General features: G+C 40.8%; 1 protein-coding gene across 1 annotated transcript in view; it reads left to right on the top strand.

Moving 5' to 3' along the window:
• The window catches only part of SORCS3 (sortilin related VPS10 domain containing receptor 3), a gene marked incomplete at both ends in the record, with an annotated part of 267,292 nt that overhangs the window by 109,355 nt on the left and 137,693 nt on the right, over positions 1–20,244 (top strand). The window contains one exon of the mRNA XM_079535589.1: positions 6,018–6,117. Coding sequence (XP_079391715.1) covers positions 6,018–6,117 — 100 coding nt within the window. The remainder of the gene's footprint in view (positions 1–6,017; positions 6,118–20,244) is intronic.

Raw genomic sequence — 20,244 nt, forward strand, 5'->3', positions numbered from 1 at the left:
TTTTAGTTGAAGCAAAATGGTGGGAAGTTTAGAGCTGCCTTTAGCCAAATCTGTGTCCCACAGTAAAAGTACACTGCCTCTATTATATGTAGGTATCTCTGAAAGTGATACCTAACTATTTATTTCCATGGATGCTACAGCAAATGCAGTGACCACACTAACATTACTTGATAGAGCAAATTCTCAGTTACAGAACAGTATTTTTCAACACTTACCATGCATTTTCACCACTGATGAACAAGAGTCTGTGTTCCACGCTCATGGCATCTCCAGAGACTGGGTTGGTGCCATTCTAAGCAGTCATTTCTACAGAGGAATGAGTGTTTGATGTAAACATTTCCCTATGAGAGTTAAAGTGTGAGTTTAAAAAAAAAATAAAAAACAAAAAGAGAAAAGCAGGGAACAAAGGAGGAATCTGGAGGGAAAAAAAAAAGAGGAGGCCATTTTTGCTAGTTGGGAGTGTCTTATCTCCTTCATTCTCAACTGTGAATCAGGATGACTAAAGCATTATGTAAGATCATCTTGCCTTGCCATTCTCTACCGCACGTCGTAAGTAGAAATTTATCAACAAAGGTCATCTTCAAGTCATATTCAGAAGTTTGGTGACAGAAATAGTCATTAATTTTTAAAAAGCGAGGAAAGAGTAATCAAATGGCATGAAATTTAAAAGGAAAAAAATACATATTTCCAAGAGAAAACACCAGAACTATGATCTGTTTGAACTTTTCTCCCCATTAACACCTATGGTTGTAGGTAGTTTTGAAACTGGTAGTCACTTCTTGAAAGTGAAAGTGACCAGAATTTCTGAGTTGCAGAACTATAAAGTCACCCACCTTTGGTATAAAGGTGGAAAGTGATTTTTTTTTTTGATGATGTTACATGAATAGCTTTTTTTTTTTTTTTTTTAACCAAGAAAAAATTGTAGAGCTTATTCTCTGAGGAGAATAAGCTTCATAACAAAAGATGTAATTGGACTAGAAAGAATAGTTACAGGACGATTAGAGAGAAAAATAATTTCTGCCAGGAGTGGCTAAATAAATTGGGAGTTTCTGGACTGCTGAATATGTAGGGAATATGACAAGAATCAGTGAAAACACAAATGGCAGATGTGGTTCCATGGTTTCACTCTCATTAAGCTGTGCCAGTGGGCTTTGAATTATGTTATCAAGTTAAAACAAAGGGGATCATCTCTTAATATAACACATGCGGGTAGGTTGTGAGTGTTTATTACCACAGGATGGTGAAGTTGCCAGGTGTTTCCCTGTGGGAGGTTAGACATTTATGGAACTAAAAGGCCACTGATGGCTTTTGTACACAAAGGCATCATCTTCAATTTAGGAAATCTGTGATCAACAGTTTGCTCTAGGCTGGGAACCTATACCCGGGAGCTGCACCATCTTCTTGCTTTTGTGTTCTTTTTCACAGATGTTCATTACTGTCCTTAGTTTTCTTTAGTGGAATGGGGATAAAAAGAGGAAGTAGTTTCTTTTTGTAGATCTACAGTATTGCAATATGACATTTATTAGAGCCACTCAGTAATCGTGTTTGGGTGAAGGAGAAGCTCTGCAAAAGGAAAGATGCACAGAGTACTGTTACTTGGATTTTGTCTGTTAAGTAATCAAGTACAACCCCACAGGGCTTCTGTGGATACTTTTGTTTTACAGTGTCCAGATCCAGATTTGTCAGCTGCAGAGAGGGAAGGGCGAAGGACTGAGTTCTGTTGGTTAGCTCCATCACAGCTGATTTTGATAGTATAAGAAATAGGGCTCATAGCATCCTGCCCATGGGGTTAGATGATCCTTTGAGCTGACCTGGTAGAGCCATTCTTCTGACCTAAGTAAAGGGAAAAGAAAAAGTCTATTCTGGAGTTCTGTTTCTGTTCCAGGCCTTTGACTGCTTAAGTCTCTGACTTTGTCCCAACTCTGACTTTGTACAGGCTTATAAGCAAACCTAGGACAGGAAAGATTGTTTATCTCTGTTGTATCTAAATATGAAAAAGGCTTTGGAAGTGAAGGATGTTCAGCCATAAGTGGTCATAGTCCACAAAAGACAGGAACAAGGCTAAAATATTAAACAAGGGAGAAAAAGAAATAATCTTGTTTTATTTCAAAAGCTTCAGCATGGCAGAGACATAGCACCATTGCTCTTTCAAGCAGGGAGTACCCATTCCTGAGGACCGCTGCTTGACCAGCATCCCATTCTCCCACCCTTGTTTTACAGTAAAGGAATCTACAATCCCCAGGCAAAGCTTCTCCTTGTTTGCTGCTAGGTATCTGTAGCTTTTTGAGGAGCAGCCCTCTGCCCTGTCTGTCTGCACAACAATTTTAATACAGCCTGATTCCTGATTTAGGACTCTGCAACCCTTCAGCTACTGTGGTGTAGAGCAGGGTAATGGAGTTACTGCTAAACTGGCTTTTGTCTGAGATCTAAGCCACTTGCAGGCACTAAAGGAGCTGACCAAAGGGACTGCCCCAGGGGATGGGCCACCTGGACTTTGATTTGAGAAATGCCTTTATCTCAGGGACTGTAGCTTGAGGGAGAAGACAGGCAAGAGACAGAAACAAATTTTCAAAAGCAATGGAAGCTCAGCAGCCTGCCTCCTTGTGTTGTGCTGATGGATTCTTTATAGTGCATTAACATGTGAGCTGTGTTTGAATGTTTTCCTGCAGCTGGATGTTCAGAGCTGTGCCTGCTCTTGTGTCTCATGGGATTTGGTTTCATGCTGCAGCTTTTTTCTGAGCATGAATAAGTTTCCTCTCTTCTTGCTGGCTGCTGTTTTTCATGAAATTTGTGGAAGCTTCATTAGTCTATGGTTTCTGTTGCTCTGTCAAACTGGGAGAAAATTGGCCAATGGCTGAAAACAAGAAGTTCTTCAGAGGACATAGGGAGAAAGGCAACTGCAGGCAGGTAGTTTGCATGCACAGGTGGAGGGAAGAAAATGTTAATCTGAGCTATGTGTGCTCCTGGTGCTGTGCAAGATGCATGGAGCTGTCATGTTCTCCTGTTTGTTTAAGTGGAGCTGCGCATCCACATGGTTCTCAATGTGGGGTTTCAGGTGTGTGCATGCTGGAAATCTGATCTGGAGGTGGATGCACAAGGTTTCAAGTGTAAAACACTGATAATCTCAAGTCAATACCATGGCTGTTCCTTCTTCACATATAGTGGAGAGAGTCACAGACACAGAAGATTTCTCACAGGACAGTCAGCCACACACATCCTCCAGAAGGATGACTTGTCCCTCCCAGCAATCTGGTCAGCATTTGTAGCTCTTTTGCTTCTAGGAGATTGATGATATATTTTATAGCATGTCTTTATAGCTTAATAGCTAAGGCTGCAAACAAACTCTTTTGCTCTGCCTGACAGAGCTCTGAGATGGTGCCCATCTGAGGGGAGGATTCCACACCTCTGCTTCACATCCCTATGCCTGCGATGAACAGTTATTATAATATTGGAAGTAGCTGGCTCAGGTCTGTCTGTCAGAGCCCAAACTGTTCAATTCCACCTGTGGTTCACACCTCTGAAAGTATTCAGGGCTGGGTTGTTTAAATTAGACTGAGTTTCCAGATTTCTTATTTCTTCTTCTTTTCCTTCTTTTTTTTGTGCCTTGGTAAATACTTGTTTTCAAATTAGGGAATTCAGTGGTGTTAGGAGTCAGCAGGTTTGTTTATCAAGCTCTGTACCTGGTGATTAAAGAAGCTGGAAAGGCTATTTGTAGACGCCTGCGTTTGAAAAAATGCAGCATTACCTGTGCAAGCTTTTGGTTCCTTCATCTCTAGAATGGAGATGATATTTCCCAGTATGGCCCTTTGGGAGTTTGTTAGTTTGAATGGATTGACACAAAACAAAAGCTTCAGCTTCTTGGGATGGGAAAGAGCTATGAAAATACAGTATATTATTGTGATATCCTTTGAGACGTTTCTATGAAGCCAATGGTGACTGTCATGATAACAAAGAAAGCCTTGGAGAAGCTAATGAAATAATGATCCTACTTCCTTTCTATCTATTCTTTCAAAGGGCAAATGCAATGAGTGATAATGGTTTAATGAGAAAGAGTCATTAGGGCATCCAGCCTGCATCTTTAGAAGTGCAAGGCATTTTGGGAGATCTGAAAAAGACTAGGAGAACAAAACCAAAGTAGCTCTGTGAGAATATTAATTTATTATTTGTATTCTCTTTGAATGCTGATTGAAACTGGTGATCTCTTTCTCTGAATGGTGACTTGTACACGTGTGGCCACAGATGTGGCTTGTTTGGAGCTTCAGTGCAGTTGAAAGAGTGCAATGAAGGAAAAAACTTAGTACGTGCTCTCTGTCTTTTACACACTGCTTTGGGCCTGCTGTTCCTTAAAGATTCCTGACCTGTTGAATTAATGTGTATCGGAGGCCTTGTGTAGTGGAATTGATCGGCTTGGATTATTTTGTTTTATTAATCAAACTGCTTCAGTTTGAAGCTTTCCTGGAGAAGGAAATCTGCTAAGTAATTTGTGTTGCATTGGCACCTAGTGAGACAAAAAGTTTCCAATCCTTGTGTAGGAAACTGCTACAGAAATGCAGTATGTTACTGTGATAGCCTCTAAGATATTTCTGTGGACCCAGTGAATATCAATACTATACATTAGTATAAAAGAATATTAAGCATCAATATTGAGCGGCTCTATTTCAGTATTTTGGTGTCATTCTGGCCTGCAGTGGCAGCCAGGAGACTTGATGGAGCCAGGTGAGGGTCCTGGCAACACTCAGTTTTGCAGCCACCAGAGTGGGTGTGTGGAGCTCCTGGGCACAGTGGTACTGTTCATGTGGATGCCAGAAGGGTAATATGGACCATTGCTCTGCCAGACAAAGCACAGGGACTGGTCTGAGGCAGAACAAAATGCTGGAGACCGGCATCAGCTAGTTATTAGGAAAGGTGCTGGATGTTCTCTAAATGCTTGTTGAGTAAAAAGAAAGGGTGAGTAGGGAAAGGAGGGCAAGGGCTGTGAATTCTGATCTTAATAACATCATAGATACATCCAGGCAGGCTTTCTGTGAATCTTTTCTTGTCCGCCTGCTGAGGTTTGTATTTTCTCTGTCTATACAATAGAAGCTGCATAGGGTCAGGAGCTGGGCTCTGTGTACAGTTTGGATTTGGCAATTTGGCTGTTTGTGCAGATTCATACCCTTCTAAAGCACCTGGTGTTGACCTCTGTTCAGGTGTAGAATCCTGGCCTGCATAGTTGTGAATTTGTTCTGGTGGGAAAAACCTTGTTTGTTAGAATAAGCAGTGTGTGAAAGCAGAAAAGAAACAAGCAGGGCAAAGTGAGGTTTCGAACATGCCCACAAATGAGTGGGAGGAAACTACAGAAAACCCTCAGTGACAAAGCAACTATTTTTTTTCTTTTTTTTTCTTTTTTTTTTCCCCCAGCCATGAACGAGTAATGCCACCCCCAGATCATCTGCTCTTCTGAGTGGGATTTGCTTGTGTAGGGGCCTGAGTCTGTCTCTGCATCTCAGAAAAACTCAGTTCCTGGCACGGAGTAGGATGAGGGTGACTAAGGACTCAAGCTGCCAGTTTAGATACATTTATATCTATACATGAATTCAGCTGTTACAATTCTGAGCCACGTTTGTATCCCCATCTCAAAGTCAAAAATCAGCCTACTTAAAATTTTTGTTGATGAGTTTAATTTGGATCCTTCTGCTGGATTTGTCTGAAAAGGGAATTTGTGCTAAGGATACTGCTGAGATCAGACTCTTTGCATAGATACCATTTACAATCCCCCACCAGCGTGTGAGTGCAGAGTCCGCAGAAATCTTCATGGGTAGACTACAGCTCCCCAGGTGCTGTAGGATCAACTGATGCAGTGACAGATCTTGTCCCAAAGGACACAAGTTTCTTCTTTTCCACTTGCAATCTTCAATGAAGCACAAAAGCTTCTATTCCAAGGTTAATAATGTTCAAGCTGCAACCTGTCTGTTCACACAGTCATTTTCCTTCCCATAATAACCACATACACTCTTTTTGTCTCCTTTTTTCTCCAGGTCAACAGACTATGGCACTACCTACGAAAAGCTAAATGACAAAGTAGGCCTGAAGACTGTGCTGAGCTACTTTTATGTATGTCCCACTAACAAGAGGAAGGTAAGGGAGAGCCATCAAGCTGGTAGATGTAGAAACAAAATAATGACTTCTTGTTCCTTCTGAGAGAAATTATGATCCTAAAGTCAAATCTATTGTCAATTCCTGGGAGTTTGACTTTGCTGTCTAAGTTACACTAGTGTAACAGATTTCAGTAGAATTATGCCTGTTTTACTCGCAATAGGGGTGGAGTCCTTAATCTTCTGCTGAATAAATTAAAGGAGTAAAAGAGTTGCTTTTATTTGCTTTTGACTTTACACCTGTAAAGAAGCCAAATGCACACAAATGCTTCTTGCTTACCCTGACTTCAGCTAATACACCTCTGTTTGCCTTCTCTGTCTCTTTATTAGTAGAAATAGCAAGGCAAAGGGCATTTCTTCCTGCATTTGGTGTTTATATATTTTCTAGCTTTGTGACATTGGAAGTTGGAGGTTGAAGCTGAAGTTGGAGATAGAAATGTAATTTTCATTTTGGTTATATCACATCAAGGAGCCAAAAGAAGAATATGTTCAGGCAAGTGGGTGAGAGAACTAAGATGTGATTCGAGGGTATAGAAGAGAAGTCATGGCTTTCACCCACCTGTTCATGCTTTCCATGTGATGCAATTAGGGTTCTGTCTGGCTCAGAGTTTTTTCTCAGCACAGGAGTTGCTACTCAAAGCTTTCTTGGTTTAAAATTACAGCCTGTGTGGATTCAAGGGAAGTGATGGGACAAAGGTGCACACACCTACCCACAGAAATCAATGTGGGAAGGCTGTGGCTCACAGCAAAATGTTGGCAGTGGTTAGAGCTGTTTGGATGGGGCGCTGCACATTCTGTCTCATCACATCCAAACTGCCTAGCTGTTGTCTCCCTTGTTAATTTTCCAAATTTGCATTCTGCTGCTCCTACTATCATTATTACCGCTATTGTTTGTTCCATCACTGGTCCAGCCACAGAGATTTCAAGATTGATGCTTATTTCAGTGTGTGCAACCTTAAAGCAGTCATAGCTCTGATTATTATAGGATAAAATGTGTGCCTTTGAGTTTAAAGAGGCAAAGGAGAAGGTGGTGGACAGGAGGAAGCTTATAGATTTTCCAGTGCAGAAGATGAAAACTACTTTGACTTCTTTGTTCTGAGCAAAAAATGGAATGAAGATGTTTCCCAACAAACTCTCCTGGCCTTTGCACTCCTTGCTAGAACCAACAGTGTGTGCACTGAAGAGTTAATGCTGCTTCATTCTGTTTCCAAAGCAACTCTGCCCACCCAGAATTGGAGGCAATGTGCTCGGTTACAAATCTACGTCACTGATGTAAAGTCTCCCTCATAAATCACAGTACTAGGATAAATGATTATCTTTCAGCAGTTTTTCAAGCTATTGAGCTTTACAGATTAGTGGTCTTTCTCCCTCTTCTTTTTTGTCTGTCTGTCTGTCTTCCCTCCTCTCCTCCCTTCCAAAAAATCTTTTGAAATGTAGAGACAAACTGTAAGGAAAAACCTTAGGAAACCAGCCTTAGTGTGGTTGCTGTGGGAACAGCTTGTTTTCATTCTTTCTACCTCTGCTAAATATATTTACCATGCATGGTTAAACAGGTGGTTTGCCCTAGTCTGGAGCGGGCTCTACCTTGTTGGCCAGCAAAGCATCCCAAGCATTGATTCAGAATCTGAAAAATGCTTGGAAAAGATGTCAATGGGTTTGAGCATCAGGATTTGTCAAATTCATTATCAGGCTTACTATGCACCACCCACCCCCTACAGATTCACAAAGTTGTGTGCTGCAGAAAATGCACTTAGGTTGTAATCTCCTCCAAATGTATCTGGGTAAATATTGTTCACCCATAAGTGGCCTGAAGAGTAAGCATCACATTTTTACTGAGCTCATGAGGATAACCATCAATAATGAATCACAGAGCATTTTGAGAAGCAGTGGTGCCCCAGTAGAGAATATCTAGATCCCTTGTGTTTCACCTCAAAGAGCACAGTGCTGCCCAGTTGCTCGTGAGGCAGTGATCTCTTGTGAGCCTCAAAAATACCTCTTTGAGGAAATAAACAGTAAATAAAAAGATATCAAAAGCATCAGATGTGCACACAGTGAACTGTACAGAACTTTTCCACGCAAGATGTTTTCTCATTAGGTGTCAGCTTCCAGATACTGATAGGACCTTGTGTGCCTCGCTGCTCCTGTCGATTTTTGATGGGTTGCTAGCAGTGTCTGCTCATTAGTGCTTAGAGGATTAGCAGTTACTTGGAGGAGGGGGAGAGCTTTCTATACATTCATTCCTAATTGATTTACTAGTGAGAAGGATAATTACCTCTCAGCTACCCTGCAGAACAACAGTGGGAATTACCTGTCAGATTTCTTTGAAGCCCCAAAATGCTTCTCTTCAGCCGTTAAATAGGAATTATGCATTCAGCCAAATGCCAGTTATATAAACATCATTTACCTGAATTGTGGCATAACCCTGGGCTCAATTAAAGTATGAGGAAAGAGGATTTAAACACTAGCTTTTTTTTCTTTTTTTTTCTTTTAAAATAAAAGGGGTTTTTTTTAGGTGTTTTTTTGTTGTTGTTGTTTTGTTTTGTTTTTGGTGGGAACATGGTAATTATTTTTGGCAGCTCCTGCTGTATTTCACTGCTTTGTGCTGCCAAATGATGGTGGAACACTGATTTCTCAGTACTAACATCACTATTATTGCAGTACTGGGGGATAGAATGGGTCCGGAGTTGAAAGACAGGGATGGAGCAGATGGATGAGGTGCAGTTACAGCCTGTGGGCTGAGAGCTGGTATCATTCCCCTTTTCATGGCTTCCAGAAAGTCACATCTGATGCTCGCCTTACCCATATGGGATTGCATAAAGTCCTCAGGATTTTATTTTGAATTATAATACTCCAAGCATTTATGCTTTTCCTACAAAGTAGTTTTCTTTCGGGAGAAAATACCGAACTTAAAGCAGGAATGATTTGGTGGAATTCTGGAACATGTTGCACAGTGAGATCAGACTTGATGACCTAATGGCTCCTCTGGCCTCAAAATATTTAATTCACTGTGAGTTTTATTCTGTCCCTCACAAAGATCATATCTGAGCACGTACTATGTAACACTGATGGCAAAAACAAGTCCTCAGCTTCATGTATATTTGGCCTTTCTCTGCTAGATGAAAAGCTCTAGTTTTTTTTAGTTTCATATTTTCAGTCAGATTTATTCATTTCATGTTCATTTTGGAACTTTCTTCTAGATTGCTCTTGAGTATTTCTCCCATCTCACACTGGATAGCCTCAGGATGTTGTTGAATGTTACCTCTGTCAATACTTGGTGTCCTGTCATGTTTTGAAATATCCTTCCTGGCACAGAAGACAGAAAAATGCTGGAGCATCCTGAAAGCAGATGGTCCTCTCTGTCATGCCCTTTGTGAAACTTATCGGTCATGTTTATCAGTGGGGAAAATCACAGTGGAAAGATCATGTGTTTGCGTCTGAAAAGGAAAGATGCAGTAGTTCGGGGGAAAAGGTGAAGAAACGCTGACTGTAGTTATATCACAGTGATAAATTGAGATGGCCTTAGTTCTTGTTGGGCGTTTCCTGGCTCTGCTGGCTTTTTGCACTTAGAGGCCAGGCTCAGTTTGTTAACATTCTTTGGTTTTACATGTTGCACTGGGAGATATCAAGCCTCTCTGGGCTCAGAATTAATCAGGGCACAGAGCATAATAGCCAAGAGCTTTAACTGCATCCCTGTGTGGTGCTGGGCACTGGCAGCTCTGGATTCCAGCTCTCAGGTGATGACTGGTTTGAATCTGGGATGGGGATGTCCATGCAGGTTATTTCTCAGAAGCCACAAGAAAATATTTGGAAAATGCACTTTTCCATTTTGTAATTTGAGGTTTAGCAGTTGTTATAATTAAATATAACAAAAGGCAGATGGCACCTGAAGTTATCCTGGAAAATGATTATAGAATGCTCCAATTGGAGGAGACCTTCAGAGATAGTCTATTTCAACTGCCCGCCTACTTCAGGGCTAACCAAAAGTTAAGCTGTTGATAACACTTCCCAGCTACAATTCCATTTGTCTCTCATGTATCATTGCTAGCAATCAGGGCCAGCCTGGTGATCTGACCTGACCCATCATTACAAATGGAACCACTCTGGAGCACTGACATAAGGAGACGGGCTGGGCTGCTGCCTACTGTGAATCTGTAAACACTGGCTTCACCAGAGCAGAAATGCTTCTTGTTCTGAGCCAGGATGACTTCCTCTCCTATAGATTGTACTGTTGATTTCCTTCTGAGAATGAAGGAGCTCGGAGTTTCAGAACTCTACATCTGGCCAATGTGCATGTTTGTGACCAAAAGTGCAAGGTTTGTACCTGCTCTTCTGGGAGATGCTTGCTTTGGTTATTTCTTCTTCTTGTTGGGGAATTGAAAAGGAATTTTCCATAGATGAAGAAAAATTACCTTGATTTCCAGGTGATTGTCAGACCTTGAAGTCCAGAAGACTGTGGCTTTCTTATGAGTTGCTGTTTTGAACCCTGATGAGAAGTCAGGTTGTCTGTATCTGTGACACTTCCACACCCGTGAAGATGCTCTAATTGGCAGAGTATATTCCAGGACACATCTTTCCCTTCAGTGCATCCACCATCCAGTTGTTTGCCTGAGAGACAGCATGAAAAAGCATCTGCTTTGGCCCAGCTGACATTCACATTTTAACAAGCCCAGAAATTCTGCAGTGAACTTCAGAAAGGGGAAATGTTCATGTATGTTTGGCAGTATACATTCCTTGCGGTTTGAAGGTCAGGTGGCTGTGTGCCCTGAAAAGCTGGGGCTTGCAAAATGTGCAGCTTTGGCTTTTTTACCCCACAGCCTCTTGTCTGTCTTTAAGGGATATGACAAAATGCTCCTTGCTGTTGGCTGGGCAGAGATCTCAGTTCTCTGGTGACCTTTAATTTAATACTGTATTTTGGGTGTTGGTTACATTGAACTAGAGGCAGATTTTCACAGCAGTTTCCAAAGCACTAATGGAGGAAAACACTCTCTAATAAGAGTATTTTCCCTGAATTTTAATTTCAATTTTTTTTCCTGTCCTTTTAAAATTATTTTTGAAAGTTTTCTGTTAGAAAAATGGATCATTTCCACAACTGAACCTTAGGTTCTTTAACTATATATGTACACTTTGAAATGGCACCTATTGGAGTTGAAGTGCTCCAAGGCTCTCCTCCCCATCTTGGGTTCTTCTGTTGAGTAAGATCACTTTAATTTATGAACGTTTGCTTTCTTCTTGTGATTTTGAAATTAATGCATCACAGGTGGACATAGACTCCTTCCAAAAGGTGCAGGAGGAAGATGAGAACAGAATTGTCACATGTCAGCAGCTCTGCTCCTTTCAGGCACTAAGGTGCCATTTTGAATCCAGAGGAACTGTTGTTGATCTACAGATTTATTGTATTATTTTTTTTCATGAAATATTCTGTAAAGTGAATATTATTGGTGAAGGCTTTTAGCTGAAAACCCAGTTTCCACTGAGAAAGTTTTATCTCTACCCTTGGGGCTCTTGTGGAGGTTGATAGGATGGAGTTAAAAAGCATTAAAAAAAAAAAAAAAAAAAAAAAGGAAAAAAAGGAAGAGAATGACAACTCTGACTGACAAAATCAAACCAAAATGTACTTGCCTGTATATAGCATTGCTGAGATGAGATGTGGATAAATGTAAAGTCCTGGTTGCATTTAAGATCTGTGATGACAGTTCTGATGTCTTAGAAATACCTTTCTTTGAATTTGCTTTGCAATTCCGTTGGACGCAGTCGCCTTTAGTTTTTCTCCTGTGCTCTTACCATCATTGTTATAGGCAATAGCTTGAACAATTAAAAGGTTTGTAGACTTTCTATCTGTGTAGAAAGTCAGCACAGAAATATCATTCAGCTACAGAAATGAGGATTCCCTAGTTCTTTCCTTATAGCAGAACTGAAGCACTTGGGATTTTATTTATAGCTAGACCTTCTAGCTAAGGGATTTGAACAGTAGTTGCAAGCAGCATAAAGAAGGAATTAATTCACAGTGCTCAGCTAAAGAGCCTTGAGTAAATGGTTTTACAGGCCAGCTTCCCAGTTGTCATGCAGTTGGAATGGAAGGACCAAATGACTGAAACTATAAAAGCCAAGGACGTGTGGCAGCTCTCATACCTATTAGTGCCTCTGGACTTGGCCCATCAGAATGAGAAATGCTTAGAGATATTTGGAGAGTTAGAAGCTCTAAAAGCTAAATCTAATTAGGTTGGTTTGTTTCTGTGCTGTTACTTGGGGGTGAAGTGAGGCAACTGTTTATGAGCTGGAAGAGAGCAGTGCTGCGTTGCAGTTTAGGTTAATGAAGGAAGAAGTAAATTGTGACTGTTATATTGAAATCACAGAGGAATGTGCCTACCTGACTGGAAACTAGACGGTGTTTTGGGAGAGATATTGCCTTGTGTGGGAGTTGGAGATCCTAAATGTGTGCGACTCACATTGACCTCCTTTTTATTTATTCCTTCTCACTTGGAGAGTAATTGAGAGCAAACCCCATGCTGGCCTCACACATCTCCTAAGGGAATTCCTAAGCTCTGTTGTCATGGGTCAGGCCAGACCCATGATCTGAAGTCAGTTTGGTTTTGTCTTGAGTTTTCAGCCCATTTGGTCCCACAGGGAATTACAGCTTTTTTTTCCTACTCATCAAATGTGTGATAGGCTGATGAAACAGTGGTTCCAGCATGCACATGGTGCTTGCTAACCCATCTTGAGCTGAGTTGCCATCCTTTGCCACAACACCCATTAATCATTTGCTGTTGTTTTTTTGTGTTTTTCTCCCCTAAGATTGCATCCCCAGCTATCAGTGAGGGACTGAGCTCCGGAGCACTCTAAAGTCATGTGGCAAATGAAAGGGTTCTTGGTACCCCTTTCCCTTATTATTCTGACACTGTGGTAAACGGCGCTGCTGCAAATTGACACTCACTTATAGGACATATTTATGACGCGTACAGGCTCTGAGTTAGATCCACGGGCAAGAGTGATAGAACAGCTTTTCTACAGTCTTTTATTCCTAATCTTTTCCTCAGTCCAGTGAAATACAGTTACTAAATAGCTCTTGGCTTTGCAGCTGCCGTTAATGGGGCTATGTACCTGAGCTGCAAACTGAGCTGTAGTTATATTTTTCTGCACCCTTCTCCAGACCCATTGAGCAGTATAGGGTGTTCTTCTCAGCACTTCTAAACACGTGGTACCTAGCCATGCGCCTTTGTGGTAAGAAGTTGCCCACTGTTGTGCAGGAAATGTTGTAGGTCTGAAACACAACATCTGGATCAGCTGAGCTCAGTCTTCTCTGATTTTACCAGTGGGCTGCACAAATGTGACTGATCTCATTAACATTACAGTACATTCTGTCTGGTAAATATACTTCAGGGGCAGTTGCCATCAGTTGCCAGTTACGACGATTTAAACAGAGAATGAAGTAGCATTATTTCCCTTTACTTATTGATGAAGCAAAGATGACTTCCTCAAGGTCACACACAATTTCTGTGGCAGTCAGAGGATGTGTGACATGATGTACTTTATCTACGAGGTTCAGTCTCGTGAGCTCTTGTGCATGGGCTTCTCTCTATTTGTCTGATTAATTCAGCTTGAATTTGTCACCTAGGAGAAGAGAAAATTTTTGTAAATGTTTGCAGAACCATGACCTGAAACTGTAAAAGAACTCATTTGAGTTACAGATGCTGTAATACTTGGAGAAGAGGACTTGAAATGTTTTTCCTTTTAAAAGGATTTTTACTGCCTCTTTTGAATTCGGAGAAGTCTCATTTTCTTTGTATCTTTCTCTGACCTTTCCTAAGTAAGAAATGTAGTTTCCCTATGGTAGTAGACTTAATTTATTGCTGTTTTATATGTGGTTCAGAATTAAAATCTGCATACAAACAGAGAGTAGTTTCTTCTTTCTTCAGAGTGTAGGAGAATGAAAAATATTGATAAATAAAAGCAAAATTCAAGTGTTAGTAGAATACTCTTAAAATATAGGGTCACAGAATTGTAGGGATTGGAAAGGACCTCTGGAAATCATCCAGTCCAACTCTCTGCTAAAACAGTAGATTGCAGAGGAAAGTGTACGGGCGGGTCTTTTTCAGTAGCCCCAAATCTATATTGTTTTGTTGTTGTTTGCTTGTGCCTCCTTGTGAGCCCTGATAGCCAAAGGATCCTTTGAGAGAGAGTACCTTGTTCTGCTGCAGTCTGGACAGTGGGGCCTGGCATGTTGGATGCCCTGTTAGGACCTGGCCTGACCTGTAGGCTTCTGTACTTCAAGAAAGAAGAAACTGCTCTGTTTGCATGTGGATATTAATTTTTACTTCCTCTGACCTAACATAAATCACAGAGATAAATGGAGTTCTTGTAGCAACTGTTGTCTAGGATGCAACCATTTGTCAGTATAGGTATCACAGAGACCCAAGCTTATGAGAATTCTTGTTGAAAGTTTCCCTCTTTCTTAAACAGAGACAGTCTGATAGTTGTACTTGAAAAATACTATTTTTCAGTATGTATGAACATGAAAATTGGGACTTTTTCAGTCATTTCTCTGAAAAACAGGTGCATTAAAATGTCAGCTGTTTCTAAAAATAAACAGTTGAGATAATTCACAAAATAATTATATGCAGCATCATTGAAATGGAGATGGAAGGGGGGAAGGATTAGAAGAGAGATGTGTATGTGTCTGTTTATACGTATCTTATCATACTACATTGATAGTTATTGTTCAGGTGCTCATGAAGAGGAAAAAATCATATATTATGTAACCCTGGAATTAGAGTTGCCTGTGTGTACTTTTATGTGTCTGTATTTCACAGCTTTGTGCTTAACCGTTACAATAACTTTTACTCACATTCTCTTTATAGGTTTCTGAACTCATTTAATATGCATTTGAGTAGTGCTGAGTTAGGTACTGAAAGCAAATGGAAACCTAATATAAGATTCAACTAATAGAGAGTAAAATGAGGCCTGTCTAAGTTGGCTTTATGGAAAATATCTTGTTAAATAAATATCATTTTAGTCTTTACAGATGTTGCAAATCTAGCTGATAAGAATAACTGCATCAACATGAGATGTTTAAGTAAAATAAGAAAAAAATAGCCAGACACCTGCTGTATCTTTTATCTACCAAGGATGGGAACTGTGATCTTGAAATCCCAGCTTAGCCGCTGTCTGGAGCTTTGGCTAGGAGGGATACTTTTACATCATAGAAAAAGCTGACTATTTGAATGAAAGCAGGCACAGATTTTATGGAAAAGCATAACAGAACTCAAGTGCTTTGGACCTGACTTACTGTACGTGCTTTCCTGAGTTTGCTTTATGCACAAGAACCAAACGAAGGAGTAGTGTTTCTTTGGCACAGTTTGTGAGCAGTGAATGTAGCTATCTACAGTTTTAAACATACAATTTTCTTTCCCATTGTCCTCAGATGATGAATGAAAAGCCCTGGGAGTGGTTGGAGGGTGTTACTGTACCTCATTGTCTACTGGTATTGCTGGTGAGTCAGGCTGTGAGGAAAGAAAACAGGAGAATGGGAGAAAGCCAAACTAATGTGTTAGGAGAAGAGAGGGCCAGTTATCAGGTAAGACTTTATTTGGCAGGATGGATTCTGGTGCAAATCTATGATAGGGCTGCCTTTTCTGGCTCCTTAGCAGTCAGATGATCTCTTCTGCTGATTTCTGCCTACTTCACCTCATATTTCTAGAAGTCAGGCTCCTGCAGAGCCTTAGGGATGGTTGTAAAGATGGGGTAAAACTGAAAAGGTCACATCCACATTTAGATATGGACTTTCCAGAGTTGGCTGACAGTATTTAATAGAGGCAGTTTGTTCTAATTTACCCAGCAAGCGTTAAAGGACAGATCAGAAGTTATAATATCCACTAAAATAAAGCTGCGGTTTTGTCACTTAGCATGGCCATTGCTTTTGTGAAGTGAAGCAGAGCAGACCCGCAGGAGTTTGAGGTACCTGTAACCTGCCTTGGTTACAGGTACAAACTGGGACTGTCAGGATGCATCACCTTTTAGAGGTTGCCTATATCCGACCCTTCAGCAGGGCAGGCTGAGCTGCAGATCCTGACATAGGGCTGGTTTCTGAGACTTCCATCCTTTCTCTACCCTCCCTGCCTCTCTATGAAATATTGCCATCTCCTTTACAGCTGCAGCTCCAATAATATATTAATTTATGAAGTATGAAAAATGAGGTAGTTTTGAATTAACGAGGAGGGGAATGGTGCTTCACAGACAGCAGGATAATCAATCAATAATAATGAGTCAGCATGCTGTCATTAAAAAAAAAAAGAAGAAAAATAATAGAATGGGTGGAGAGAAGCCCTTGGAAAAGGTGCATGTGAATCCTTGTGAGTCTCAATAATATTGTGACCTCAATCGTTAGGGATTAGATCTGGTTCACTGGGAGATAGTTATTTTTCTTTGAGATAAACAAAACAACAAGCCACACCAACCCATCCAAAACCATAACCTTAAAACTTGACAATCCATGGAAAAATATCTTTTTATTTCAGTTTTTCCAAAGTAAAGAATAAAAAAATTCAGTACTTCTCACTGAGTGAATTTTCGATGAGCCGATGAGCAGAGTCCGCAGGATCACAATATCCTGAGTTTGAAGAGACCCATGAGGATCATTGAATCCACCTCTTGACTCCACAGGGCTGCCCAAAATTCAAGCCGTAATTCTGAGAGCATTGTCCAAACGCTTTTTGAGCTCTGAGCTTGGTGTCACAACCTCTGCACTGGGACACCTGTTCTAGTGCCTGTTCACACCTTCTTGGTGAAGAACACTTTCCCCTCCCCAATGTAATTCCATTCTGTTCCCTCAGGTCCTATCACTAGCCCTCTGCTCCCCTCATGAGGAGCTGCAGGCGATCATGAGGCCTCCCCTTAATCTCCTCTAGGCTGAGTGAATTCAGTGACTTCAGGCACTTCTCATACATATTGCTCTTTGGACCCTTTGCTATCTTTGCTGCCCTCTCCTGGACACTCTCTAATCATTCATGTCCTTCTTATAATTGTGTGCCCTAAACTGCACTCAGTGAGAAAGCATCCGTGCAGAGCAGAGTAGGACAATCCCTTCCCTTGATCAGCCAGCAGTGCTGGGGTTGATGCACCCTAGAGCACCCCAGGTTGGCCCTTTTGGTCGCCAGGACACACTGCCAACTCAGATTCAGCTTGTTAATCAGGGCCCCAGATCCCTTTCTGTGATTTTGCACTCTAGCCACTTGTCACCCAGTCTGCAGATATATCCAGGGTTGTTCTGTCCTAGGTGCAGAATCCAATGCTTGTTAAATTGCACATAGTAGGTGATTGCTCAGCTCTGTAAATTTTCAAGATCTCTCTGCAAAGCCTTTCCATCCTTGAGGGAGTCAAATCTCCTCCTAATTTAGTGTCTTCTGCAAACTTAGTATACATTCAAGTCCTGAATCAAGATCATTTATAGAAGAGAACTGACTATTAAATGGAGCCCAGGGGAACTCCACTAGAGATTGGCTGCCAGCATGATATAATACCATTTACTATGTTGTTTTTAGTCCAACCCACCAGTCAGTTGTTTACTCATCCTATTGTGTACCTGTCAAGCTGTATGTTGGACTTTTTTGTCTAGAAGTATACTCTGAAAAACAGCATTAAAATGTTAGCTAAAATTCAAAAAGATTGCATCTATTGGCTTCCCTTGTTCAACTAGATACCTAGTCTTGTCATAAAATGTTTATAAAAATTAAGTTTTTAAGTGGGACTTCCCAAGGAGAATATCTTACTGTTACTTCTAGCCATGCACAGTACATAGCGCTATGTTTCACCTGGAGTGCTTGAGTTCCACAGTGCTGTGGCCTCTGCAAGTTCAGCAACATGTCCAGAGCTTTGGCTTTGCTGTATGTTACTCCCCTTCCACATCTGTGCTCCTCAGTTATCCACACTTCCTCTTACAGTGTAAGGGTAATAACTAACTTTAGCTCTGCTCTGCTCAGGTCTGTTATAAACCATGTTACCTCAAAAAGCAGTGAATCCTGGACTCTTTTGCTTGACTGTTTTTAGGAGCAGTTTTTCTTCATGGAGCTTAGCTGGACTAGATTTCAGAGAAACATTTCAGCACATCTTAGAATGTTTGAGATTTCTTTTTGCACTAGCCAGGGTTCATTGCCCTTGTTCCCTGCCCATCCTCAAATGCCCTATGTCTTTGTACACAGACAGATGTTGGTGAACTTGGAGTAATGACAGAGATTTCCTATGTGGAGCACAGAGGCAGTAGGAGGAAAATCAGGCAATAGTTTTTCAGTAAGTCTGGGAAATCAACACTTTGTCAAGCCTCACATTTCTGTCTGAGGATAGGTGCTGCTTTGCAGTGGGTTCCATAACCTTTTAGTTCTCTCTTGTAACAAAAGCCGATTCTGCTTTTTCAAACAAAAAAAGCTCATCTGACATTTTTTTGGCTCCTTTGGAGCCATACAGTGGTAGGCCAATGAGATCCTTAAAAGTGATTGCAATAAAGCAGCAAATCTTAAGTGTTAATGTCCAGGGAGGCACCAATAAAGTAGAGGTGATGAACACAGAGCTTGGGTCCTAGGAATGGATGGAAAGATGGAGTCAGCTTGGCAATTTTCTGATTTTTGTCAATACATTTCTAAACCGAAGTATTAAGGTTGTGCTGAAGATCAAACCTGTATTTCTTCTACCAGCTACCTCTACTCTTTTGCTATTAATAACTAGCCTTGCAATGACCAGGGATTGTGTATGTGTGTGGAAAAGGATGTTGAGAGCAGCGTGTGTGATTTTCCCAAGACTGCAAGGTATCAGTGACTGTATTGGAATAAGACATAATGGCAGCAGTTTTAAGTCACTGAGGCAGTCCCTCACTTTCTCAGTATGTAATTATAGCGAAGACTTTCACAATAAAAATGCTGGAACTGTATAATTGGGAGTTACTTTTGCAAATACAACGAGAAATGTGAAAATCAGTGAGCTGACAGTTATGAATCCTGTTCCATTGTCCTGAACCTTCCTAGATGTTAGGAACTGGTGGCTGAGCTAGCAGGTAGAGCTTGCAACCACAGGGAATAGGTTAGAGCTTAATGCTACTGTGCAAAGCAGTGCAATGCCATCATGTTTTGTAATTTTAAGCCTTAATTTTTGTTTACGTCAACTTCCTATCCAGAAAACAGACCTCTTCCTACCACTTTGACTTGAACCAGTGAGGGAAAATTAGGAAGAGAAGTGCATGTAATAGATACTGCATATAGATAGTGCAGGGAATAGATACTAGGTAAGTAAACTGAGATAGATTATTAGCATCTGTATGTGAACATTTATAAATCTGACTGTTGTCTATGTTCACTGTGCGTTCTGACTAAAAATTAAGTGTGTAAGCAGTAGAAAAGCAATGATGCACTTAAAACTGTTTTCAAGTTTAATGGCCTCAAGGGAGATATATAACACAGTTTTTATTTTTGTAAAGAGTCATGAAACACTCTACTGTTCTCAGATGAAACAGACTGCTGTATATAGGCTGCAAAAGTTTACGTCATGAGGAACTATCCATGCACATCTCTTTGTTTCCTGTAACGGGGCAACCACTGTGAGTAAACTTATTCCCACATGTAAAGTCTTCTTCCAAGTGAGGCCTATAATCAGAGGAGTGTTTTTATATAAATGGTATTCTCATTTCCAGCAGTTCTTGTGTACATAGCCTCTCTCTACTGATAACGTTATTTTCTGCAACTATTTCTGCTTACATAGTAAGTTACCATAATGGTGAAAATTACTTTGTAGTTCTGTGGAGAATAGTACAACCATGCATTTACTCAAATAGCATATAATTATAACAGTGAATACTGCTTTTGCTTTTTCTCTGTATACAGTTTGGGATCAGAGCTGTTCTGTGCCACTAGAAAAAGCTGGTGACCACAAAGCAATGTGTTGGATATTGCAACACTTTCCTATGCAGAACTGAGAAGAGCAAAAAGGCATCATGCGCAGCTATGGTATGAAGAAAACCAAACTTGAGAGCAAAGCACACACAGATCAGCAGCTTTACATCTATCTCCTGATACAATTCTGCTTTTCCCAATGGCAGCACTGGTTGTTGCCTCAAGTCACTAGCCAGGTGACT

This window comes from Tetrao urogallus (assembly GCF_951394365.1).
Source record: "Tetrao urogallus genome assembly, chromosome: 5".
Lineage (NCBI taxonomy): Eukaryota > Metazoa > Chordata > Aves > Galliformes > Phasianidae > Tetrao > Tetrao urogallus.